The sequence below is a fragment of the Panthera onca genome, chromosome B3 (genome assembly GCF_046562875.1).
Source record: "Panthera onca isolate mPanOnc1 chromosome B3, mPanOnc1 haplotype 2, whole genome shotgun sequence".
Classification (NCBI taxonomy): Eukaryota; Metazoa; Chordata; class Mammalia; order Carnivora; family Felidae; genus Panthera; species Panthera onca.
In genome coordinates, this window is record NC_138344.1 from 102139721 (window position 1) to 102167699 (window position 27979).

The following is a 27979-nucleotide window of genomic DNA, read 5'->3' on the forward strand; positions in this document are numbered from 1 at the left end:
CGAGGAATCTGGGTTTTGGAAAGAGGTTGTATTTCGGCTCACTCACCTCCTCTATAGCTTTGTGATTTGGTCTGTACTCGTGTTCTTATCTGTTAAATGGAGATAGTTAACAGTACCTACCAAACGTTGGGAGGATTAAAAATACGTTTAACAGTAATCTGTTAGCAATCTGACAGTACTTTACTGATAATAGCGAACCAGTGGAATCAATCCAAAGAAATCAAAGTTATCTTTCTGAAAACTGAATTTTAAATTAATGTCCAACATTCTTCTACTCTGGGCCATGCTCTGAAAATTTGAACTAGGTAGAATTTAACCTAATTCGATTACTCCAGACTATTTTCTGTGTAGATAAATAGGGTGGCTCGGAGGATGAAGTCAGAATAATTAGTGTTTGAAAATGCCTCCAAACTACAAAAGGAAAAAAAAGTAAAGTGTGTTTATAGGTCAATTTACCTAGACAAGTGATTCTCCAGGATTATTTTGGTAGGCTGTCAACTGATGACTCCCTTGGATTCCCTAGCTGGGACTTCTCTCTCAAGCTCCACACCTAAAGATTCACAACTCCCTAGGAGGCATAAAGTGATGTACAGTGGCCACCACAAACTCAGTATGTCAGAAACTGAACGCTTCCTCCTCACAAATCTGTTTACTCATCTTGGTGAAAGACACAATCCCTGAGCACTTGGGAACAAGAGTCTTGAGTCCTGTTAGCCCCATCCCCCACTGACAACCTGCACATCTCCATCAAATTCTGAGGATTCCACAATCTCTTTAGGTCTTGAATCTGAACCCTTTGCTCCATTCTTTTAGTTTTATCTGGTCTATTGTAATACAATGACACAGAATTATAAACACATACAAAAAAGAAGTCCCTAAACTGTTTTCAAAATAGAGCTTACACTAAACCTGAATGGTTCCTGAAAGTTTATTTTTAAACAAGAGGAATAATTTCCTCTATCATTTCAAGCAAAAAGATATTTTAAAAGGAAAAAAAATAGACACATTAGTTTCTATCCTGCTATGTGATTTTGCAGTTATGATCTAGCCTATGCGGTTATCTGAAATTTCTATATATTGCTATATATTTGCGGGGAACATGTTAATATACTACATCTCTAGCAGAACATTACATTTTGATGATTAAACATGATTATCATTCTAGCAAGGCCATAAATCTCTCAAATTCTGAAAAGTTTACTTGTTCAATTTTCAAAGTAATATGGGTGTCATTTTGAAAAAGAAGTTTCTTTAGTTTTTAGGCATGAATACTCATATAGAATCATCCTTTAACAAATAAAGTCAAAATGTGTGTGTTTGTGTGCTGGGCTTATGCACATTCTCAAACCAATATATTATGAGATGCTGAATGGTTGAATGACGTACTCAGGCTTTTTTAAAACCCTTTAGAATAGGATAGATGTTTTCAAATGCTTCATAGATCTCAGAACGTTCTTTGGCACCTATAAAGAAATCCAAGTTTATATAATATTTAATATAAAAATACCAAAATTGTTTTAAGAATAAAATTTCATCTGTCACCTCCAATTACCTTTAATATGAAGATATCTCTTTAGGTTTACCTGAGAAGTGACATTTTGGTAAATACAAAAGAATTTGGTGAGGACAGCCACATTCCCATGAACACATACCCTAGAGCAGAGCTTTCTAGTACTTTGCTGTGTGAGTGTATCAGTTCATCTTTAGTCTCACAGAGTATGAAATATGGAATGTTATCTCTCAGCATGCCATGAACATGACCAGAGAACATGACTTTTGTCAGCACCTGTGGGCATTTAGCTGCCAGCACAAGGGACTTCCTTGGATCCCCTCATGTCTAGTTGACACCTTGATTCCCTAATATTGCCTAACAGAGTGAGACAAACTGCAGCAAAAATTTTACATTTCATTGTATAAGGAGAGATTATTAGAGGAGGAAAACTGTGCCACTGTCACTCCTTAGAGTCTGCAGTTTCAAGGATGTTTAATTGTAACTGTCCTAGGGATTAAAATGGATAAAAACATGAATTAGACAAGGTCCCTACCCTTGAGAGACAGCAGTCAGGCCCTGCTCATCTATCTCTCACCACCACTCACTGCTACCAACTGCTTCCACCTTCAAAGCTATTCAGGCACATTGTATTAAGGGTTCTAGACTGGTAGTACTTATGTTCATATGGAGCTCTCAGCTAATTGGGAAACTATTATCTGCTGTCATTGGCAGGAAGCAAGTTAATTCTCTTATTAGCATGAAGAGAACTGGAAAATAGCTTACGCTGATAAAGACTCTTCCTGGAGAACGTAAAATGATTCAGCCACTGTAGAAAAGAGTTTGGCAGTTCCTCAAAAATGTTAAGAATGACCAGATGACCCAGCAATTCTACTCCTGGGTATTTGTCCCCAAACTGAAAATAGATACTCCAACAATATGCATGCACACATGGATTCCTTGCAGCATTATTCCCAATAGCCAAAAAGTGGAAACAACCCAAGTGTCCATCAATAGAAGAATGGATAAACATGTAATATACACATACAATGGAATATTTTTTTAATGTTTGTTTATTTTTGAGAGAGAGACAGAGACAGAGCATGAGTGGGAGAGGACCGAGAGAAAAGGAGACACAGAATCTGAAGCAGGCTCCAGGCTCTGACCTGTCAGCACAGAGCCCGATGCGGGGCTCGAACCCACAGATTGTGAGATCATGACCTGAGCCAAAGTGGGACACTCAACCAACGGAGCCACCCAGGCGCCCCCAACAATGGATTATTTAGCCACAAAAAGGAATGAGGTTGTGATATATTCTGCAGTGTGGATGAACCTCAAAAACATTATGCCAGGGGTGCCTCGGTGGCTCAGTTGGTTAAGTGTCTGACTCTTGGTTTCGGCTCATGCCATGGTCTCATTTTGTGAGATTGAGCACGGTGTCAGGCTTTGCACTGACAGCTTGGAGCCTGCTTGGGATTCTCTCTCTTTCCCTCTTCCTTCTCTCTCTAGCCTTTGTCCCCCGCCTCTCTCGGGGGAAGGGGGGGTAGGGAGGAACAAACATTATGCTAAGTGAAAGAAGACAGGCACAAAGGGTAACATACTGTATGATTCCATTTATACGAAATATCCAGAGTAGGTAATTCCACAGAGGTTGCCAAGGGCTAAAGGGAGGGAGGAATGGAGAGCAAACTGCTTAAGGATATGGGATTTTATTTTGGAGTAATGGAAATGTTTTGGCACTCGATAGAGGCGGGGTTGCACAAATTGTGACTATACTAAATGTCACTGAATTATTCACTTTAAAGTGGTTAAGTTTATATTATGTGAATTTCACCTCAAAATTTTAAAAAATGTTAAAGAATCAAAGATGAAGTCCTTATAAGCTTAAAAAAAATTTTTTTTTGAGAGACAAGGACAAAAAGTTACTTATTCCAAGGAGTTTACTGCATGTGAGTCTCCACCCTCAAAGACTTGGGGTGGGGAGAAGGAAGGGGACGAGGGGAAACTACTGACATGGGTAACAGAAACTCTGTACCTTTGGGGCAGGAAAAATCCCTTAAGCCTCAAATTTTTGTTACAGCACTAAGATTTTCATTTCTAAAGTGGTTGTTTTGTAGAAACCAAACAGTGAGTTGGGGAAACATTTATTAAAAAAAAAAAAATTCTGCCTCTGATTTGATGGACTTTTTCCCCCTTTTAGGTACATTTGAATGTGAAAGCTTTCTTAACAGGAGACAGTAAAGTATAGTAGATACAGCAAACACCCACTCACCCACCCATTCAGCCTCCATCCCCACCCACCAAAATCAAGGTTCTTTTTATATTTGAGAAATGGAGGATCTAGGTCCGACATTCAAGATAACTATGTACTTCAGTTTTTCATAACGCTTAAAAATCATACCTATGGGAATGCAAGCTGGTGCAACCACTCTGGAAAACAGTATGGAGGTTCCTCAAAAAACTAAAAATAGAACTACCCTAGAGCCCAGCAATTGCACTACTAGGTATTTATCCAAGGGATACAGGTATGCTGTGTTGAAAGGACACATGCACCCCAATATTTATAGCAGCCCTATCAACAATAGCCAAAGTATGGAAAGAGCCCAAATGTCCGTTGATGGATGAATGGATAAAGAAAGTGTGGTATATATATATATACAATAGAGTATTACTCAGCAATCAAAAAGAATGAAATCTGCCATTTGCAACTACGTGGATGGAACTGGAGGGTATTATGCTAAGTGAAATTAGTCAGAGAAAGACAAAAATCATACGACTTCACTCATATGAGTACTTTAAGATACAGAACAGATGAACATAAGGAAGGGAAACAAACACAATATTAAAACAAGAGAGGGACAAAAGATAAGAGACTTAAATATGGAGAACAAACAGGGTTGCTGGAGGGGTTGTGGGAGGGGGGATGGGCTAAATGGATAAGGGGCACTAAGGAATCTACTCCTGAAATCATTGTTGCACTATATGCTAACTAATTGGGATGTAAATTAAAAAAAAAAAAATCATACCTAAGAGGATTTTCAAGCGCCAACAAGTTTAGCATTCTGGCATCCCCTGAAGAGCAAAACACGCCCGTTGCCCAGGAGGGAACAGACATTGACAGTGATCATTATTTTATATGATAGAATAACATCAGTAGACACAAAAGAGCTTTTTTTTAATACAATTTCTTTCATTTCCTATGTGGAAAATGAGGCCTAAGAAGCTGAAGTTCCCCTGAATCATGAATAACAGCTATGGGTGAAGACCTCACGTATCCAGTGTCCCATCTAAAAGTCACCAAATAAACTTTGCCAGCAGTTGTAACTGGGTATTTCAATGAGGGGATTTGGTCAATCTAGTCAAATATTTCCTCGCTGAAATATTGGTATCACAACTTTATGGGAACCCAAATTGGTCCTCTAGTCCTATTAATCTATTATCAGACATCCCAATTTAAAACACCAGGCTCCAATTAGGTGCCTGGCCTCTCCGTCTTTTCCTGCAGGAGAAAATGACCACCACTTTTGGGGATAAACACCGTTCCTGACCAGGGTGATGGAGGAGGAAATTCTGTGGCTGTCATAATGAAGAAAGGACTGGCATTGAAATCAAACCATATGAGCCCAAATACCAGCTTTACCATTAACTAGATTTGAAATCACAGGCAAATTGTTTAACCTCGGAGTTTCCATTTCCTTATCTGTAAAATAAGGACAACAGCCTTCTCAGAGGGCAGCTGAAAGCATGACATGAGTGAATGTTGTAAGAAGTCCTCTGCAAACCATATCATTTTATAAAATCTAAGCTATTTTTACGGTCCTAGGAGAATGTGCTTCAGGGTTAGGGACATTGGGATGGCTGGCTTGTCCAAGTACACATAGTTTATCATCTGGTTCTGTAAGAGCCAGTGGCACATAATTTGTCTGTCTCCTTTCCCCAGGGCCGATTCCGGCCATGGGTGAGGCAGTGGGGGGAGGGTATTATATTTGCTTTCCCGTCCAGTATGTGTAGCTGGTAGTCACCTGAACTTTATGAAATATCTACCATCTGTAATAAGGTTTAAAAGTTCATTCCTACCCCTTGGCCAGCCCAAATATCAATTTCCAATACTACTTAGATTTTCCAATTCTATTCCTACATCAGGGAAAGTCTTACAATTTGTTAAAAATAGCATTCAACCCTTCAAAGTACACATTTTACAGTACATACTAACTTGCTATTGTTGGGGGATTCCTGGTAACCACTGACAGGGATCTTGTTATCTCTCTGGCCTACTCACTAATAAGTCTTGCCATTTCTATGTTGCCCTCTGACCTCCTCATTTCCAAGAATTGCTTGATTGAGAGTGACCCTACATAACAAAAACCCAGCTTCTTAAGAAGTCCATTATGCTAGAGGGAAAGAGATACATGTGAGGCATTTTAGACCATAGACCAAAGCCTCTTTAGACTTCATATTCCTATCATCAGGGCAAGGCATCACAGCAAAATTCCAATCTTTCAATGCTAGGGGAAAAAATGAGACTGGGCTTTCACCAAGGGAATAACAGCTAACATTTATACCACATTTACCATACACCAGGCACTGCTTTTCTGCCTCCTCGCATTTAGCAGGTATTTTCTATGGCCACCGGCCTTTACATATGTGGAAATCAAGGTGGAGAACTTAAACTCACCCAAGGTCATACAGCCAATAAATGGTAAAGCCTGGGTTTGAATTAGACCATTGGTTTCCAGAGCCCAGCCTCTTAGCCACCACACCTGCTGCCTCTCACCACTAAAAGTATTTCTCTGGGGCGCCTGGGTGGCGCAGTCGGTTAAGCGTCCGACTTCAGCCAGGTCACGATCTCGCGGTCCGTGAGTTCGAGCCCCGCGTCAGGCTCTGGGCTGATGGCTCGGAGCCTGGAGCCTGTTTCCGATTCTGTGTCTCCCTCTCTCTCTGCCCCTCCCCCGTTCATGCTCTGTCTCTCTCTGTCCCAAAAATAAAATAAAAAACGTTGAAAAAAAAAAAAATTTAAAAGTATTTCTCTTTCCTTCATCTGACAAGAAGGAAAAGGGAGAAGGTACCCCCCAAAACCACAGGTGTTTGCACAGACATCCAAAGAGCTGAGGGACAAAGCGAGTACCTGAAGGTGGTGGGCACTTCAGTTAATACATCTCATCCTCCCCGCTCCCCTTCACAAAAGTGATGATCTACATCTTGCAAGAATGGAGAAATTTAGCTTTGTTTGTTCTACATGCTGAATGTGTAACAAATTTTAAGGGAAGTGTATTGCATGGTCTTCAGTATAACGTGTGGACAATTGTTTCTTTGTGTGATTTGAAACTTGTAGCAAATGTGTACCTACAAGTTTTGTTTGTTTTAATTGGGGTAAGTAGGAAAGCTGGTTTTAATTTTTTTTTTTAATTTTTTTTAACGTTTATTTATTTTTGAGACAGAGAGAGACAGAGCATGAACGGGGGAGGGGCAGAGAGAGAGAGGGAGACACAGAATTGGAAGCAGGCTCCAGGCTCTAAGCCATCAGCCCAGAGCCCGACGCAGGGCTCAAACCCACGGACCGCGAGATCGTGACCTGAGCTGAAGTTGGATGCTTAACCGACTGAGCCACCCAGGCACCCCAAGCTGGTTTTAATGAAAGATATTTAAAGAGATTTGTTTTTGTGTACTCCTAATAAAGATTTAGCCTATTATAGTACTTGTCAATTGGCACTGTTAATAAGACTGATTAATAATTATATAAGCATGTACATGAAAGTATCTTCCAAAGGTCTTGAAAAGTTTGTCCCCTCTATATGTAGGGCATATGTAGGGCATATATAGTACGGCATATGTTTGCTCCAGTATTTATACTATTCAATTTACTTGGCAGACTTTCCCCCTTTCCTTTAGGATATACAGAAGTAAACTTCAGTCACTAGGAGGTCTTCATTATTTTAGACTCTAAATTGGCAGCATCTGAGAAATTATAGCTTTGCTGTATTCAAAACGTTCTTGAATTCCAAACAGGCTTTCCTCACTTTGAAGACACATTAGTTGTTACAGTAAAACAAACTATAAAACTTTACTGAGAGTTCTAAAAGAAGACTTAAGAACAGAAATTCCATGTTTTGGGATGCTGAGTGAGGACTTCATCATTTTTCCCCAAATTAATTCAGGTAATGCAAAAATCTCAAATTTTTTTAGATGGGACAAGATTTTGTAAAAATTCTAAAGCTTATTTGGAAGACTAAATATTCAAGAGGAGCTAAGAAGCAAACTGAGAGGGGAAATTGACCCTAGCAGAAATAAAGACCACTAAAATTAAGGCACATTTATACCACAATAGTAATATATACAATAGGATTATCACAGAATTCTGGAGCAAAGGCAAGACTAGAGAACAGACCCATATATAAAGGTCAAATGGAATGATCACAAATTAAGAATAAGTAGAGTAATATGCAGTGGTAAGATGGCTGGCTGGCTATGTGAGGGTGGGTCCTAATTACTTTGGCCCCTGCTATATAAATTTGGCATTCATCTTGGAACAGAAAAGTAAAATATGTAAAAAGTAAGACAAAATTAGACAAGAGTAGCAAACTTCAGTAGAATGGTATGGAAAGAATCTCAACCATTTACCTCAAGAGTTTAAAAAACCCTTGTTTATGTAAAAATAAGTCAACTGGAAAAAGCCATAAGCATAAAACAAAGAGTAATTACTTTTAATATTATGGCAAACTCATACAAATCCTTAGGGAAAAAATAATAAAACACTAGACAAAAAAGATTAAGTCATGTACACAATGTCTACAAAAGACAAAATGCTATTTCTTGACTATCTTAGAAAAGTCATCAATTTGTTTCTGATTGCCAATGTATTTAAAGCAATGAGATCATTTTCACTTATAAAGTAAAAGTTTTTTTATGCCATTTTTGTTTTGAATATTACTGAGGGTTGATACTTAAATCATTGCTGTTAAGAACATAGAATATGGGAGAACTATATTGTGTATCCCTTTAAAAAACAATTTGATAATTTGTATTCAGAACCTTAAGAGTAGTCATATCCTTAAACAAAAGTTCCATTTCTGAGCATCCACACTAACAATATAATTCTCCACACATAAAAATAGCCAAAGTCTGTGCCATTATAAGCAGCAAACAAAGAAAGAACATTTAAATGCTTGGCAATGGAAAATAAGTTTGATATGATAAAGTGTGAGAACAGAAGTAGGAAACAGGCTGTTGGCCAAATCTAGTCCTGTTTTTGTATAGCGTGTGAGCTAAAAATGGTTTTAAATTCAATGGCCTAAATGATTGGGGGGAAAAAAATCAAATGAAGAAAAATATTACATGACACATGTAAATTATATGAATTATATTAAATTCACATTTCAGAGCCCTTTCCTTTAGGTAATGCCTATAGCTACTTTCATACTATAATGGCAGAGTTCAGTTGTTGCAACAGAGACCCTATGGGCCACAAAGCTTAAAATATTTAGTATTTGGCCCCTTACAGAAAAAGGTTTGATGACCCCTCTGTTAGAACATTTGTAGCCGAGGAACACTTGGGTGGGTCAGTTGGTTAAGCCACTGACTTCAGCTCAGGCCATGATCTTGCGGTTCACAAGTTCAATCCCTGCATTGGGCTCTGTGCTGACAGCTCAGAGCCTGGAATCTGCTTCAGGTTCTGTGTCTCCCTCTCTCTTTGCCCCTCCCCTGTTCACACCCTGTCATTCTCTCTCTCTCAAAACTAAACATTAAAAAAAAAAAAAAAAAAGAATACTGTGCAACTCTTAAAAGTATTCTAAGAGGATGTTAAGGATGTTAAGATAAATATACATATAAAAAGAAAATAAAAACATGAAAAAAAGTTATATCATTTTGGATATTGAGACCAATGGGTGATGTTATAATCATTTCTACTTTTCATTTTTTTCCTCCAGGTGTTCTACAATAGCAAGGCTTTATAATGGTGAACAAAGCTATTTAAGAGGAAAAGCAAAGCATACACACAGCTACTGAATTTTAGGAAAGTCAGAAAATAATCTTAGAACTCACCTGTCAACACAACTTTTCCAGATACAAAGATAAGCAACACAATTCGTGGTTTTACCATTCTATAAATAAGGCCAGGAAAAAGTTCAGGTTCATAACTGTTAAGATATAAAAGGGAAAAGTTAAAAATAGTACTATTCAACCACTTTCCCATAATATTCAAGACCCAGAATATTGAAGCTATTTTACCAAGAACTTTTGGCCTTTTTTTTTTTTAATGTTTGTATTTATTTTTGAGACAGAGACAGAGTATGAGCAAGGGAGGGGCAGAGATAGAGGGAGACACAGAATCTGAAGCAGGCTCCAGGCTCTGAGCTGTCAGCACAGAGCCCGATGCGGGGCTCGAACTCACGGCCTGTGAGATCATGACCTGAGCTGAGGTTGGACGCCCAACAGACTGAGCCACCCAGGCGCCCCATTGGCCATCTTAATAGAAGTACTCTGGAGTGTCGTAGGCAATTTCTTACGGTAGAGTCAAGAACAAAACTCATCTTTGGTCCTAAGATTTTTTCAAAGTGCAGATCATCCTAAGCTATTAGAAATTAAGATAACTTAGGGCACCAAATTTAATGTATTAAAATCTTCTTGGTTAAATGTTTTCCATCTTTCAAAAAAAAACCTATCAATAAAAATACATAAATGTGTTTTCTAAGTTTTCCAAGTTTCTCAATAATGAGCACATTTTATACACATTTATAAACTGCTAAAGCTAACAATTTTAGCAGATAGAACCTAAAAAATTCTCTAGACCACTATCATTTGTCTCTGGAAAGGTGCTGTAAAGAAAACTAAACTGTCCCAAGTGTTAAGAATTTAGGATTTGTGGGGCACCTGGCTGGCTGGGTTGGAAGGGCATGGGACTCTTGATCTCAGGGTCGTGAGTACAAACCCCACGTTGGGTGCAGAGATTACTTTAAAAAAAAAAAAAAAAAAGAAAAACTTTAAAAACTTTAGGATTTGTTCCTATAAATGGTAACTCAGTTGTATTTACTACCAAATGTAGAAGGATGATAGGGCTAAGAACTGCTTCTCCAGGCTCCGGCAGAGAGAAGTAGAGACTCCTAGAAAAGTCTTGAAGAGACTTCAAAAAAGAAGTCAAAAGTTAAGAGGAGGCTGAGGAAATAAAAGCAACAACTAATGAAGAACAGATATAAGAAAAAGAAGAAATTTGACAAATGAAACACAACACACATAAATCTTTGCATTTAAAGGGTAAATCCAGACCACAGAGAAAAACTCCATTCCATTCTGCAATGAGTAAGTCTCCTACAACAGCAGATGTGAAATCTCTTATTGGTACTAGAAAGATGCACTGCAGTGGTGAGACCATTTGCTGAAGTGTATGGAGGCTGCTATGGGTGGACTTGTCTTCCTAGGACATCACTCTTCGTGCAGAGAGCCTGTTAAGACTTTATTCACTTACCACTTCTCAACCCTGGGGAGACAACGATACTGGCGGGAACCCTGGAAAACTTGTATGGGAGCTATGAAGTTCTAGCCAAGAAAGTGAAAGCTAGGGGCACAGAAGAAATGTTTCCATTTCCCCTTCCAACAGAATCTTAGCATTCTAGAAAGGAAACAAGAAAACCAAAGTCTTCAGTATATAAATGACGGCAAACTGCAATTGGCTTTCAGAACCATAGTTTTAAGATACCAGCATAAGGAACTTCCAGTAAGATATCTACTTCATTTTATTTATTCTCTGCCTCATTTCAAAGGAAGGTTAAGGCCAGGGGAAAAGAAAAGAGACTTGGTTAGAGACAGAATTTTATGAGGATAAAGAATAACTAACACTTGCCAATCTCTTAGCCAACCCAACTTCAACTCATCATTCAAGTGTTGGCTTCAGTGTTACCTCCCATAAGAACTTTGACCTCCACATTCCCCCCACCCTGTGAAATATCCTGCTTAATGGTACCATAGCACTCCAAGGGGTGTTCACCCTCATAGTTACCATATTAATTTTAGCTTCTCTGTCTTCCCTTTAAGACAGTGAGCTCCATGAGGGCAAGGGACCATGGCTGTAATGACTGTCATGATCACCATAGCATATGCTACACGGTAGCCTCCTAGATATTAGTCACTTAGTATTTGTTATCACGATATCTTTGATTTAGAAAGTAAAGGAAGGGAGAACAATGTTCAGAGAAAACTGGAAACAACTATGGCATAGAAATGTTGACAGAGGAGGTGCCCAGTAACTAGGGGATACTTACGGTATCAGATGCTGATACACAAATTTGTAGATCCAGGAGAATGAAAAGAACTTGAGGTTTTAACATGGGCAAACTTCACCTAATAATTACGACTGGTATATGCCATGGTTCCCTGACAGGGTTGCAGACAATTAAAGAGAGGTCTCATTTTAAAGATACAAACTGTTGAAAAAGAAGTGTTTTCATGCCTCAATGCCCTCAGTCCACACATTGGAGCTATAATCCATATCCTAAGGGTGGAGCCCAAGTGGCAAACTTTTGGAGGAGACAAGGATAAGACTAGAAATAGATAGTAGTGGGAATATAATGCAGGCTTTCTGGCTACGTTAAAAAAAAAAAAAAAAAAAAAAAAAAAAAAAAAGATGGATGAGATCCTAAAACTGCTTTGGAAGGAAGACAGAACAAGTAATGGGCCCACTCCAAGTGGCTGAAATCAGTGCATAGGAGGAGTTCTCATCTTCCCCTACTGGCAATTTTATCTTTCAGAAAGCACAAGTAGTGACAAGGGGTACTCCTACCCTAGACTTAAATCTGACCTACAGGGGCGCCTGGGTGGCTCAGTTGGTTAAGCGTCCGACTTCGGCTCAGGTCATGATCTCACGGTCTGTGAGTTCGAGCCCCGCGTCGGGCTCTGTGCTGACCGCTCAGAGCCTGGAGCCTGTTTCAGATTCTGTGTCTCCCTCTCTCTCTGCTCCTCCTCTGTTCATGCTCTGTCTCTGTCTCAAAAATAAATAAACGTTAAAAAAAAAATTAAAAAAAAAATAAATAAATCTGACCTACAAAGACGACAATGTTGGTGAAAAAGAAATAAAGTGAAATTTGGGAGAAATTGTACACATCATTTTAGAGGGCTAAATGGCCAGAAAGCAGAGTGGTAAGTCTAATACAGACATAGAATCCAGGCAGAGATCTTTCATCAGAAAAAGTTGGTTGAGAGACAAACCAGAGGCCCATGGTTGAGAATCTGGAAGAAAAGATGCCTCATGTGTTAAGAGATTCTTAAAAACAAAGCTTTGCTATTAATCTACAACCCTTCCCAAGATTGAAGAATGAGAAAGGCACCTAAAAAGGCAGTGTTTCCTGCATGGGGTGCTTCACAGTTGAACTCAATGGTAACATCATAGGTATCCAATAAGCATATGTTGAAAAAAATTAATGCAGAGGAAAAAGGAAAATACAGTCAAGGGGAAATCAACATAGCCTGAAGAATATCCTAAAAGCTAAATCTCAGAATGAACTGAGATTTTTGAAAAACTAGGAAAAAACAAAGCAATTTTTAACAGCTGTTCAGACCATGTCTGAAAAAGAAAGCTAACAAATGTCAGAGACAGCACAGCTATAGGATCCCTATTCACTCTGTAAATGCGAATGATCACTCGAAGGCGAAGCATCTGTGATTCTAAGCAGCTCACAGGGCCTTGGCCAGGTATATATGCCCCAGGGCAGGGGGCTTTTTGGTGTTGACCAGTCAGCCTCCATCACTGCCGAGGGCCTGAACAGGCTGGGAGAAGCACCAATGCAAGTGAGGAAAGCAGACCTGGTACATTTGCTGTTGAGCTGGGAAGTTACATTTGAAGAAGCAGGCTAGAGATACTCCCAGGACTCCACTAACGAACAAATTGTAGGGTGGGATCCATAGCTACACACATGTAAAACCCCCTCAAACTCAATAGGACAAAAACTAGGTAGGACTGCCTTCATAGAATGTGCTAGGCCATTCTTTTTCCATCTTCTCTCTGACCCTTTCTCCCCTGCCAGTCATCAGCCCCTTCCATCCTGCCTACCCATCTCATACTGCTTCTTTCCCAGCCATCGCCACCACCCCTGCCAAGCTGAGTGTGCCTGTTTCAGAAATCTGCACACTAGGGAGTCTCAAGCCTCTGGCAAGCAGTACTGACATCACCTGTGAGCCTGTTGGAACTGCAGATTCAGGCAAAAATCAATGATGATGCAGCCTAGGCAGGAAAGTGTTTGTTTTTTTTTTAATGTTTTTATTTATTTTTGAGAGAGAGAGAGACAGAGCATGAACAGGGGAGGGTCAGAGAGAGAGACGGAGACACAGAATCCGAAACAGGCTCCGGGCTCCAAGCCGTCAGCACAGAGCCCGATGCGGGGCTCGAACCCACGGACCGCGAGATCATGACCTGGGCTGAAGTCGGACGCTCAACCGACTGAGCCACCCAGGCGCCCCAGGAAAGTGCTTTAATAAGCTGTCCAGGTGATTACTATGCAATTTAATTTTGAGACCCACTATTTCAGAAGATTGAACACATACAGTAACCAGTAAAGACTTAAGCACAGCATCTTAATCCTTTTACCTACAGTCTTAAAAAAAAACAAAACAACAACAAAAAAAGCACAACACTTTCTCTGGAAGATACACTATGTAAGCAGCCTGCCTGTAATACAACTTCAATACCTCGGGAAACTCAGAAAGTTTTATAACCGTCATACCTACTGAACTGCTGATGGGTTAACACCAAACCTTCCAGCCTGATGGGAAATCTCACATCACAGCTTCCAACCATGTTCTGTATTTTAAAATCGAGGAATCTGGCCGGGAACCCAAGCTTCTGCACCACACGAGCATACTTCCTCGCAGCAAGTCGAGACTGCTCTTCACTGGGGAGGGGCAAATGTATTTAAAGAGGTCTTAATCACCATGTCCCCTCTACTGCTTGGGCTGTGTTCACACACTTCCCTGATTGTATCTTTAGCATCTGTACCATGTTGGTCTTTCAATGTATACTACACACCTATAGATGCTGAGGACAAGGACCAACCTCCCCTACTTTTGTCCCTAGCACCCAGTAAAAACCAAATTCAGAAACACATTTCCATCTTCATTTGTCATCTTACACATATAGGGTATTTCTCTCTTTTTAATTATTTTTTAAATCTTTATTTATTTTTGAGGGAGAGAGAGAGAGAGAGAGAGAGACAGAGCATGAACAGGGGAGGAGCACAGACAGAGGGAGACACAGAATCTGAAGCAGGCTCCAGGCTCTGAGCGGTGAACACAGAGCCCAATGCAGGGCTTGAACCCAGGGACTTCGAGATCATGACCTGAACTGAAGTGGGACACTTAACCAATTGAGCCACCCAGGTGCCCCTATTTTTCTCTTCTAATTGTTTTAAATGCTAGAAGATAAAATTAACTATTTCACTGGTTTCAGAGTGTGTCCTCAGACCTGTAGCAGAATCAGCACCTTGTTAGAAATGCAAAGCCTCAGGTCCCAGCCTCAAGCACTCTGGGGTTGGGGCCCAGCAGTCTATGTTTTAACAAGCCCTCCAGATTCTAATGCTCAGTCAAGTTTGAGAACCATCCATCTGGTCTAAAAGTTTGTGTCCTGTAGATGGGAACAACAGCAACAAAAATTCGGATACATGCATACAAAAAGAAAAAAAAAAAAAATCAACATGAAGTAAGAGGTATGCCAATTGGGTAGCAAAGACAAGATATCAGGACCAGGTTCTTTATGAGACAAATTATATATAATTTGTTTGTTTTTGGTTTTTTTTTTTAGCACAAAAATACCTCAAAACCTAACAAATTTTGCTCAGGCTTTCTCACAGAATTATCACTCAACTCACACCCCAAATGAGAAAGGAAGAAATTTATTCCACTTTGTGGCCATATTCTTCTAAGTGTTTGTCCTGCTCCAGCCTGAAATCCACGTCAGAGAGTGTCAAGTCTTGAGAAGTGAGGCTTTATTTTTCATTACGTGCTTTTCATTGGTCATTGGCAAAACAAAACAAGGAGTCTCAGCAGGGGTTGTCAAACAGAATGGAAACCTGGTGGGTGAACCATGTGAACTCCACCCTCATCTTTATGTTGAAAATCAGAAGCACCTGGAAGAGCCAGATTGAACATTTGGACCAAAGGAAGCACTCCATTCTCTTTCCTATCTAGAGCCTTCACAACACTGCCCCTCTTAAGTGTATTAATTACATCACATATTTCACTCCACATTTCTTCTCCTCACCCACTTCTACCTCCTGAGATGTCCCTGCCAAGGCCGTGTCTCCAAGTTAGCAAGGAAATAAATACAGTCTCAATTTTGAAAACATACATTTGCCTAACTGGCTGTATTGCTGATGTTTCCCATAGTGCTGATGTTTATAAGGTCAAAATTTAAGAGTTTGGGGAGCCCTGTAGTTTTGTTGGAAATCAGCTGTCAATAGGACATAGAAATTCCCAAACAACTTATGGTTAAAGTTTACATACATGTTCTTGTACAAACATTAGAAAATAGAGTAAGAACCAGTCGTGGTGACACTGATTAAATTGTCAGTGATAACCACTGATTAAATTTGACGTTTGTGTACTTTCCCTGTGCAAATACAGGTAACCTTCACTAGCAAACTCCAATAATTACGACTAAAGAGAAGAGGTTTGGATAAATTTTTGGAGATAATTCTGATAGCTCTTAGACTAACCAAAATTTCACAAATCTCTGTTCAAGACTCAAGAACCAAATAGATTTGGGGAAGAAGTATCTCATTATCTGAACTCACTATCTGAATTTTCACCATTAGATTTTGGCAACCAAATAAATTCAGATAGGGAAAGATACTCATGAAAGTGTGTGTAATATAAGCATACTTTAAAGTGAAAGTTGGATAATAAACTTACAATTTAGTTTCCTGTTCCCCTACAGCGTAACACAATGTGACATCCTTCCAACTCAAAATGTGTATGTTTTAATAGCTAAATACAATTTAATGATCTAATCAAAGATTATCAGGTATTTGTCTCCCCCCCCCCCCTTTTAAACAATGCTGAAATGAACATCCTTGCAGATACCTTGCAGAGTTGTCCAATAAGGACCTAAAAAGGGGAGATTTATGGGGGTGCCTGGCTGGCTCAGTTGGTTAACTGTCCAACTTTGGCTCAGGTCATGAATTCACAATTCATGGGCTCGGGCCTTGTGTTGGGCTCTGTGCTGACAGCTCAGAGCCTGGAGATTGCTTTGGATTCTGAGTCTCCCTCCTGCTGTTCCTCCCCCACTCACACTCTCTCTCCCAAAAATAAATAAAGATTAAAAAAAAATTTTTTTTAATGGGAGACTTCTAGGTCCAAGAATACATGGATCAACAGAAGAGACAGCCCAGAAATTTACCCAGATACATATAAAGAACAGGTAAAAACAGGTAGGGGAAAATATGGATTAAGAATAGATTTGTCACATAGATACAAAAATCCTCAACAAAATATTAGCATACCATATATAACAGTGCATTAATCAGATCATGCATGATGATCAAATGGGATTAATTCTGGGGATGTAAGAAGCATTCAATATTCACAAATCAATCAACGTGACACATGACATCAACAAAATGAAGGATAAAAATCATATGATCATCTCAACAGATGCTGAAAAAAACCAGTGACGAAATTCAACATCCATTTTTGATAAAAAACACTCTCAACGAAGTGGGATTAGGGGACCATACCTCAACCTAATAAAGGCCATATATGAAAAACCCACAGCTAACATCACACTCAGTGGTGAAAAACTGAGAGCTTTCCCACGAAGATCAGGAACAAGCCAAGGATGTCCATTCTTACCACTTTTATTCAACATAATACTGAAAGTCCTAAACAAAGCAATCAGACAAGAAATAAGAGGTATTCATACTAGTAAAGAAGCCAAACTGTCATCATGTGCAGATGACATGATACTATATATAATATCCACCAAACAACTACTAGAAGTAATCAATGAATTCAGTAAAGTAGCAGGATACAAAATTAACACCAAGAAATTGGTAGTGTATCTGTACACTAATAAAAAAAAAGTAGAAGGAGAAATTAAGAAAACAACTCTACCTAAAACTGCACCAAAAAGAATAAAATACCTAGGAATAAACTTAACCAAAGAGGTGAAAGACCTGTACTCTGAAAACTATAAACACCGATGAAAGAAACTGAAGGTGACACAAACCAATGGATAAAAATTCCATGCTCATTGATTGAAAGAATATTGTTAAAATGTCCCTGTTACCCAAACCAATTTATAGATTCAATGCAATCCCTATCAGAATACCAACATTTTTCACAAAACTAGAATACTATTGAAATTTGTATGGAACCACAAAAGACCCCAAATAGCCAAAGCAATCTTGAGAAAAACAAAAAAAAACAAAGCTAGAGACATCACAATTTCAGATTTGAAGATAAACTACAAATATGTAGTAATCAAAACACAAAAACAGCACAAAAAACAGACATTTAGATCAATGGACAAAGAGCCTAGAAATAAACCCACAAATACATGGCCAATTAATCTATGACAAGGAGTCATAGATTATAGGAGTCAAGAGTATACAACAGGGCAAATAAAGTTTCTTCAATAAATAATGCTGGGAAAACTGGATAGCTACATGAAAGGAAAAAAAAGAAAAGAAAAAGAAACTGGACCACTTTTTAACACCCTACACAAAAATAAACTCAAATTGATTAAAGATCTAAATTCAAGACCTGAAACCATAAAAAATATAGAAGAGAACACAGGCAGTAATTTCTCTGACATCAGCCATAGCAGCATTTTTCTAGATCAGTCTCCTAAAGGGAAACAAAAGCAAAAAGAAACCATTGGGACTACAAAGTAAAAACTTTTGCACAGGGGCGCCTGGGTAGCTCAGTCGGTTGGGCATCTGACTTTGGCTCGGGTCATGATCTCATGGTTCGTGAGTTTGAGCCCTACATCAGGCTCTGTGCCGATAGTTCAGAGCCCGGAGCCTGCTTCGTATTCTGTGTCTCCCTCTCTCTCTGCCCCTCCCCTGCTCGTGGTCTGTCTCTCTCTGTCTCTCAATAATAAATAAATGTTTAAAAAAATTTTTAAAAACTTTTGCACAATAAGGAAACCATCAACAAACCAAAAGGCAGTCTACTGAATAAAAGAAGATATTTGCAAATGATATATCTGATAAGGGGTTAATATCCAAAATATATAAAGAACTTCTACAACTCAACACCAAAAAAATATATAAAAAATCTGTTTAAAAAATGGGCAGAGGACCTGAACAGACATTTTCCCAAAGACGACACACAGATGACCAATTGACACACGAAAAGATACTCAACATCACCCATCATCAGGGAAATAACACAGCAAAGCCACAATGAAACATCACCTTACACCTGTTGGAATGGCTAAAATTAAAAGGACAAGAAATAACAAGTGTTGGTGAGGATGTGGAGGAAAAAGAACCCTTGTGCGCTGTTGGTGAGAATGTAAACTGGTGCAGCCATTGTGGAAAACAGAATAGAGGGTCCTCAAAAAATTAAAAATAGAAATTCCATACGATCCAATAATTCCACTATTGGGTATTTACCCAAAGAAAACAAAAACACTAATTTGAAAAGATAAATGTACCCCCATGTTTACTGCAGTATTATTTACAATAGTCAAGATATGGAAGCAACCGAAGTGTCCATTGATAGAGAGATAAGGAAGATGTGGTATACAAATCAACAGATTATGCAACCATAACAAAGGATGAGATCATGCCATTTGAGAGATCATGGATGGTCCTAGAGGGTATTATGCTAAGTGAAATAAATACCATATGACAAAGACAAATACCATATGATTTCATTTATGTGTGGAATCTTAAAAAAATTAATAAAAAGCAGAGGCAGACCTAGAAACACAGAGCACAAACCAATGGTTGCCCGAGGGGAGGGGGTTTGAGGGATGGGAAAAATGAGTGAAGGGAAGTGGGAGACACAGCCTCCCAGTTATGGAATGAATAAGTCAGAGGAATTAAAGGCACAGTATAAGGAATATAATCAATGGCCTTGTAACAGCGTTGTATGGGAACAGATGGTAACATGGTATGGTGAACATAGCATTAGGTATAAACTTGCTGAATCACCTGAAACTAATGTAACATTGTGTCAACTGTACTAGTTTATATATTATATATATATTATATATAATATAAACATATATAAATATATATTTAATAACAATTATAATAAAATTTAATATAAATAACATAAAAAACACAAATATAAAAAATATTAACACCCAGTGTTGTTTGAAGAAAATGAATACTTGATGCATCTCTAGAGTGAGGAGAAATTCATACAACCTTTCAGGTGGACAATTTACTACTCATCTTCTAACACTTAGAGGGAAAAGCAGCTCCTACCATAGTTTCATGATGAAAGGATCTATATCAGTACAGGGCTGCCTCTGCAGGAGATCCAAGAAAAAAACAAGCCTTTTAAGAGTTGCCTCCTGAGCTAATGCTCAAGCTAATGGTCAAGAAGTGCCTAATTTACCTCCTTTAAAAAGTTCTTTCCATTTATATGCAATGAGGAAAATATACAATAACTACTTCCCCAGGCTTATAACAGGCTTTGTCACCACGATAGTTTTTTTTTCATTTTTTTTAAACATTTATTTATTATTGAGAGACAGAGAGACCCAGAGTGTGAGCAGGGGAGGGGTAGAGAGAGACACAGAATCCAAAGCAGGCTCCCGGCTGAGCTGTCAGCACAGAGCCTGACGCAGGGCTCGAACTCACAAACTGTGAGGTCATGACCTGAGCTGAAGTCGGTTGCCCAACCAACTGACCCACTCAGGCACCCCACTATAGTTTTTAAATGCACCTTAAGAACAAGTTCTAGCAGCCTAGCTAAGTCCCTTCAGTTTTAACAGGGGAACTGCAAAATGACACCTAAGTCAGTATTACGTGGCATTTCATGAACTTAACTCTTTAGCAAAGTATTTTGTTCCTACTATGTGTTTTAGAACATGAATACTATCCTTCCTTGTTTTACATACGGAACTATTTGTCTGATAACAGTGAAGGTGGTTCCGCATACCTTTTGGCTCCCGTGCAGACCATTTTCCCAGAGCTAAATATGAGGGCTGTGGTCCTGGGCTCTCGGATCCTCATTATGACAGCAGCAAACCTCTATACACAAAAGTCAAAAGAACAATTAGCCTCTGCCAGGATATAACACTATTCCAATTGAAAAGCTGAGCCGGACATGAAATCGGTCTTGAATAAACTGATTCTGGATGGGAAAGGGAAAAAATGTCTGGGTCTATTCTCCCCGCGCTAATGCTAACAAAAACAATCATGATTCTAAAATGTACTTAGAAAAAACAGGTAAGAATAATAACAATAGAGCTAAAATTTGAATGCCTGTTATATTTCAAGCCCAATGCTAAGAGGTTTAAAAGTTTTGTCACCTTTATCCTCATGCTAGATCTCAACTGAGTCCATGATTATCACCATTTAGTGCACAGGGAAACTAAGTGGTTATTCAGCTTCCAGCATTACACAGGGAATGGTAAGGTTGAGATTTAAAACCATGACTAATTGGATGCTGTGTTTTTTTACCTTGAAATACTTCCTTCTTCTTTCAAAGAATATTTGGGGAGGGGGAGAAGTATGAGGTATGTTACAGGCTTGCCAAGACTCTATAATATACTAGTAGCCACTAGTATATATATAAATATATATATATAATATATATATTTGTCAAGTTCTTGCCTACCATAGTAGTTCTCAAAGTGCGGTTCCCCCACATGAGCAGCATGGGCAAGCCCTTCAGGTGGTACTGATGCAAGGGAGGGCTGCCACACTGACATGTCACCAAAGACCTGCTCCTCCTTCTGGTCCTACACACGCACTCCCTTCTCCTGCTCTCATCTTCCCCCATTAAGCCAGGAAGGAAACCGGGGTGGGTAGTATGCAAGACTGCAGGTTCCCTGGGTCAGAGCTCCTCCACAGAACCAAGGTGGGACTAGAAATTTCAGATTTGAAGTGTTGACAGAGAGTGAAAGAACCCCGAGTCAGCACCACACAGAGCCGATTGAATCTTGTGAATGTTTTCCAACATTTAAGGTGATGCCCTCACCTTAAGGTGAGCTATCTTAAGATAGCTCAAGTGCCAAGCCAGAATTTCTCTGGCTATCAAGTCCAAGTTTGGATAGATCCTATACACAAAAATAAAATGAGGGAGCACTGAGCATGATGGGCAATAATAAAATATGCTTAAATATGCTGACTTAATAGTGTGGTCAATCATGGATGCAGCCGTACGAATCCTAGCTTATCATTGTGTTTCTGTGCTCATCATAGCCCCCTACATGAAAGGGGAAAAGGAAATATCTGGGTAGTATTGAAGTACATTTAAACTCAGATGTCAGCAAGAACACTACCAAAACAGTAAAAACAACTTAATCCATACATAGCTGATGCTCACAAGGTCCACTGGGTTCCTCTGTAGGAACTCTGTACGGCCTTCTATGTAGGAACTTCTGTACGGCGTTAGATACGCCATAAATCCTCCACCACCCAGGATGGTGAACTTCTCCCCAGTAGGCACCAGATCTTACTCTGTACTCATAAGTACAGAGACCAGCAAATTACTAAGTGTTGACTGAATGAACATACCTACTTCTTAGGTTGATAGGCCATTAAAAATCGGATGCCTCGCCTTGGCAGGACACAACAAAGAGTAGACTTTATTAAACTTTGAGGGAAAAGAAATCCCTGACTCCTACTGGAGTAAGTAGAAGCTTGAACTTCACACTTTAAACAATTCAGCTTTCTCAAACAAGAGAAATTGTAATAGGAAAAGTACGTGTCAGGTAGGTGGAACAACATTTAGAAAAAACTATTTCCAGAAATATGATGGCATTTTAAGAAAGTTAGCATCCTTGCAGGCTCAAAGTGGTCATACTGAAAAATCTGTTTGAATGACAAGGGAAAAATCTTAACTTTTAGGAACCGCTCAACCACTGCTTTACTCAGCACAGGGAATGAGGTTATTTTTTATAACTTCAAAACAGACAATGAGGCAATTAATCCCTTGAGTTGTCAACAGTTCTGCACTAACAATTTTTTTCCTGTTTTAAAAACAATAACAAAACGGGGCTCCTGGGTGGCTCAGTAGGTTACGTGTCCGACTTAGGTTCAGGTCATGATCTCACAGTTCATGGGTTCGAGTCCCGTGTCAGGCTCTGTGCAGACAGCTCAGAGCCTGGAGCCTGCTTTGGATTCAGTGTCTCCCTCTCTCTCTGCCCCTCCCCCGTTCATGCTGTCTCTCAAAAATAAATAAATGTAATTGAAAAAAAATTTTTTAATAAAAAAACAATACCAAAGGAATGAGTCAATAACATGATCATATGAAGTAAATCTAGTATATGTACTGCCAAAGCAAGCACTGAAGTAAATCTAAACAGAAGCTAATTGTTGAATGAAATACCGAGAAATCTTACCTTTGGGTTATACTCTGCATTTTTTGCATGCAAAGCTATTTTCTTCAGATCCAATTTACAGGCCAGGTTTACAGTGGAAACTATATTCCTGAAGAAAGAAGTCAACTTAGAAAATTACATCAGAGGGGCGGTTGGGTGGCTCAGTCAGCTAAGCGTCCGACTTCGGCTCAGGTCATGATCTCGCGGTCCATGAGTTCGAGCCCCGCGTCGGGCTCTGTGCTGACAGCTCAGAGCCTGGAGCCTGTTTCAGATTCTGTGTCTCCCTCTCTCTCTGACCCTCCCCCATTCATGCTCTGTCTCTCTCTGTCTCAAAAGTAAATAAACGTTAAAAAAAAAATGGAAAAAAAAGAAAATTACATCAGACACAAGAAGTAAAAAAATTAAAATGTATTAACTTCCTCATCTCATAAGTATCTATTAGCAACTTCCTAGAATTATTCTCAATGTGAAATACATCGTATCATGAAGAACTCTAGTAAAATGTAAAAATTCCAAAGTGAAGTACTAAAATAGTTTTTTCTGTAATGTCGTGACTAGCTGAATAAAAGCAAGCTTTAAATCTTTTTCAAAACCATGTCTCAAAATAGCAAGCATAATCCTAAATCAATTTGCAAGTTGAATCCAATTTTACATCTTTATATTCTTTGTGTTTATCCTACCCCAACCACAATTCTCAGCAATTACAGTGCTCTAGTATAAACAATATAATCCTTAAGAATGTATATACTAACTCTTAACCCTCTCTTAGGAGATCAAGAATTGGTACTTCATTTAACAGATAATCAAACTGTCAAAGACACAATCCATTAAAAACTGATAAAAGAATAATTAATAAGGCACTTGGGTGGCTCAGTCGGTTGAGTGCCCGACTTTGGCTCAGGTCATGATCTCACGGTTTGTGAGTTTGAACCCCGCATGGGGCTCTGTGCTGACAGCTCAGCCTCCTTCGGATTCTGTGTCTCCCTTTCTCTCTGCCCCTCCCCTGCTCACACTCTGTCTCTCCCTCTCTCAAAAATAAATTAAAAAAATATTTTAAAAAAGAATAATTAAATCTAAAATTCTCTTCCCCACACTATTATTCTGAAATTAGTTGTCCTCACATTCAAGAACATAAACGGTATAACCAGGAGCTCACCCATTAAACACACACACACACACAAACAACTTACTGTAGTTGAGGCACAATTCCAGAACATTCTGAAACAGGGGTCACTGGTGTCATGGGAGTTATGGACATCAGAGGCGTGGAGTTTGGTTTCTCAGGAGAGGGCTGGTCTGAGTCAGCATCACCAGGGTATGCTTGTGAATGGGACTTTGACAAAGTGCTGTCACTGATTAACCCCAGACCAATGTCCTGTTCTCTGGGTAATGACAACCTACTTTGCTGACTTTGAGTTTTACCATTTTCTTCGATGTCCTGCTTGCTTCTAATAACACTCTGGTCTTTACTTTCTTGGGTAAGTTCATCTGGTAGGAAGCTAAGATCCACAGATGAGAAATGGCCAGATGCTCCTTTGACTTCTTGAAGATGTGCATTAAACACAGTCTCTGAATTGGATGTATTAGGTATGTACCCATCATCAGGTACAACTGGGCTGAGCAGCGGTGACCTAGGTGCAGCAAGATCATCCTAGGCCATTTCCAAAACAAAATGCAAGAAACAGAATAGCACGTCACACCAAAAGGATACCACTACAGCTAGCAGGCAGCAAGTTCAAGATGCAAAGCAATCCAAGATAGCTTCTAGTCATTCCAAGCCTCCTTCCATAAGGTATCACTAAGTTATATTACAGAGTTATAGCACACTTAACAGAAACAGGAAAGTAGATCTTAAAATGCAGAGACAGCATTTTTCATAAAATATTTTTCCTACATTAGATCCGTAGGAAGTTACCACTGTAATTTTATAATAAAGGAAACAGCAATCATACTCTAAATTGTGTGTACTCTGAGTCCTCTTTCTGTGCCTCCATAATGGTGTGCATGAACGTCCTAGCAGAAACTCTCAAGAGCGTGAACAATGTTGAAAAGAGGAGAGGCAAACACCAGGTCCTTATTAGGCCATGTTCCAAAGTCCTTAACCAGTTCCTAACTATGATGATGAAGTATGGTTACATCGGCGAATTTGAAATCATTGATGATCCCAGAGCTGGGAAAATTGTTGTGAACCTCACAGGCAGGTTAAACAAGTGTGGAGAGATCAGCCCCAGATTTGACAACTCACAGATCTAGAAAAATGGCAGAATGACCTCCTCCCATCCCACCAGCTTGTAGAAAAGAGCTTGGTTTCACTGTACTGACAACCTCAGCTGGCATCATGGACCATGAAGAAGACAGACGAAAACACACAGGAGGGAAAGTCCTGGGATTCTTTTTCTAGAGATGTAATATATACGTGCAAATAAAATGCCTCAATGGACAAAATAATTTTTAAAACTTGTATGTACTTTGAATAGATTTACTGTATGCCGTAAGTTGATTATAAACTTTAGTTAATTTAGGTATTTTTTAGAGTTTTAAATTCCTATTTCAAAGAGAAAAGTGAACAAAGTTTAAGATGGAGTAGTGAGTGCTAATCAATACTCCACTGAAGACCTAAGGTTATTCCTTCTAGTCAAAGGAGAGATGAGTAAATGTTCTAGTTTCATGAATTTACAATAGGAAAACAGTTATTGAAATTTAAATGACAAGAATAGTTTAAATCAATGTATTGTATTTCCAGCCCAGGGAAGGCTGTTCAACCTCTATTAATATCAACTGAGGGAATGAGGTGTGCAACTGAAGGAAACAGCTAATGTAAAATTCATGGGCTTTTTTATGGAAAAGAATCGATTACCTTGATACATACATTGCCACCTGCTTCGCCCAAGTTGCAGACCTACATTCTAGACTTTGAGCACTGCTTGCAGGATAACCTCATTCGTTAGAAGATCAGACTTATAATAAATGAACACTCATGAACGTCTCATGTTGGATCTTCTTGGTGACAAAGCTACCTCGAGCTAACAAACTGGTTAGATCCTACTGAATTGTTCTGTTACTCTAAGTCCAGCAGATGGCAGGGGTGGCTAATTGTTCAAAGAAAACACTTGTTTAGAAGAATGCAGTCATTCTCTTGAAATAAGATTTTGCACTATGTTTCATTTTGAATTATGTAATTCTCCCCATTTACCCTCACCCACAGGTGGACTTTAAGAAAAGTGAGGTGGGGACAATGGCCTGGATTCCTCCCCATTGTTTTATTGGCCTCTCCTTTACTAGCTGGAAAGGATCTATCTCATCAGCCAGTTTACACCAAAGCACTACTGTCTGCAACACTCTGGGGTCTCCCTCCCCTCCTTCTTCCCTCAAGGCATTTTAGCTGGGAGGAAGCTCCCACCCAGGCAACCCAGCTTCCTGAGGCAATGCCAACAGGATATCCAAGGAGGATGTTTTATGGCAATGGAAGCTTGACAGCCTCCTTTCAAGTTTACCCTAGGAACACACTTTAGAGGATGTACTTACAGCATATTCACGGCATCTTTGGCCTTGCATCAGAAGAAATGTTTTGTTACACTGTCTTTGCAGAACCATCAACTCCTCTTTCTAGCATGGGCTTTCATTTGCTATGTGAAACGCTGAGGCTTCACTACTTCTACCTCAGTGCTAATTGTCTTCTTTTTAAAAATCCCCCTGCCCCCGAAAGTTGCCCTTTTGCCTTTCTTTTTGAAGATTCCTTGCTCTCTTTTCTTCAATAAAAAAAAAAATTAGGGGCGCCTGGGTGGCTCAGTCGGTTAAGCAACCAACTTCGGCTCAGGTCATGATCTCACTGCTCTTGAGTTCAAGCCCAGAGTCGGGCTCTGTGCTGACAGCTCAGAGCCTGGAGCCTGCTTCTGATTCTGTGTCTCCCTCTCTCTCTCTGCCCCTCCCCCACTCAGTCTCTGTCTCAGAAATAAACATTTTTTTTTAAAATTTAAAAACCTAGATGCCTTCCATAAAAAAAAAAAAACAACAAAACCAAAAACTTAACTGCGAACTGAAAGAAGCCACAGGTGTTTCCAATTCAAGTTTGGCCACCCTTGTCTGTCCCCCACCCCCCACTCCGCTGACCACCAACTCCACCCCTAGCCACCTCGAGGCTGTTTTTTTGAGGCCTGTTCTTAGCATCCAAGGCTGCTACCCCCTTGAAAGTGTACTATCAACGCTTCCCTCGTACGTTTGTCCTAGCAAAGCAGAGACAGTTTGGAACCAGGAGTCGCTACTGGAGACACAGAAGCAAACTCTCCGTGTCTGCGTCTTTATAATCGTGAGGGGGCCATCGAACCATGGCTCCGGAGTCACACTATGCCAGGTTCCACTTCTGGTTGGCAACCGTGGCAAGTTATTCCCCCTCTGGAAGCTTCTATTTTTCAACATAAAGAGGAGGACAATCAAGCCCACCTCTTACGGTCGCTAGGAGTTCTTCATTAAGCCTTCATTAAGGCAAAACCCTCTGGGCTGGGGACTGGGCGCTCAGCAACCCGGCGGGGACGCGCTTTGTCCTCTGGGACAGTGGCGGCAGCTTCCGGGCTCACCTGGGCGGTGCACTGGTCCAGGTAGAGCTCCAGGTACGTCTGCTCCTCCTCCATGGGTGGAGGCCCCACCGTTAGGAGAGCTGAGAGGCGGGAAGGGGGAAGCGCCCAGGCGAGTTGAGCTGCAGCTGAGCCCGACTGAGCGCGCGTGGCGCACAGGCCATTTATCAGCCCAGCGGGCGCAAATGGCGAGGCGGGGCCGAGCTGGGGGTCGGAGCGTGAAGGGGCTGGGCAGGGGCCCCTCAGGTCCCTCCCCTGGGCCTCCGCCTCCACCCGGTCCAAGCCGCTGCAGACCGTGGGAGCCATGTGAAGAGCCAGGGAGGGCACCCGAACTCAGCCGCCTGCCCACGGGTCACTAGAAGAAAGGGAGAGAGGGGAGCGTGCAAGGAGACTGCAGGGAAGGGGCCCTCGCCTGGGTGCAATCACCGCACA

General features: G+C 40.1%; 1 protein-coding gene and 1 pseudogene across 1 annotated transcript; one reads left to right on the forward strand and one right to left on the reverse strand.

Moving 5' to 3' along the window:
• Positions 1–1386: 1386 nt before the first annotated feature.
• On the reverse strand, positions 1387–27853 carry TBPL2 (TATA-box binding protein like 2). The gene is made up of 7 exons (XM_060617419.1): positions 27551–27853; positions 24167–24627; positions 22998–23085; positions 20588–20679; positions 14197–14364; positions 9530–9624; positions 1387–1463 (listed from the first exon to the last, which is right to left on the reverse strand). The coding sequence occupies exons 1-7, from the start codon at positions 27851–27853 to the stop codon at positions 1387–1389; spliced, it is 1284 nt and encodes a 427-aa protein (XP_060473402.1).
• On the forward strand, positions 24972–25377 carry LOC132668481 (small ribosomal subunit protein uS8 pseudogene; annotated as a pseudogene).
• Positions 27854–27979: the final 126 nt, after the last annotated feature.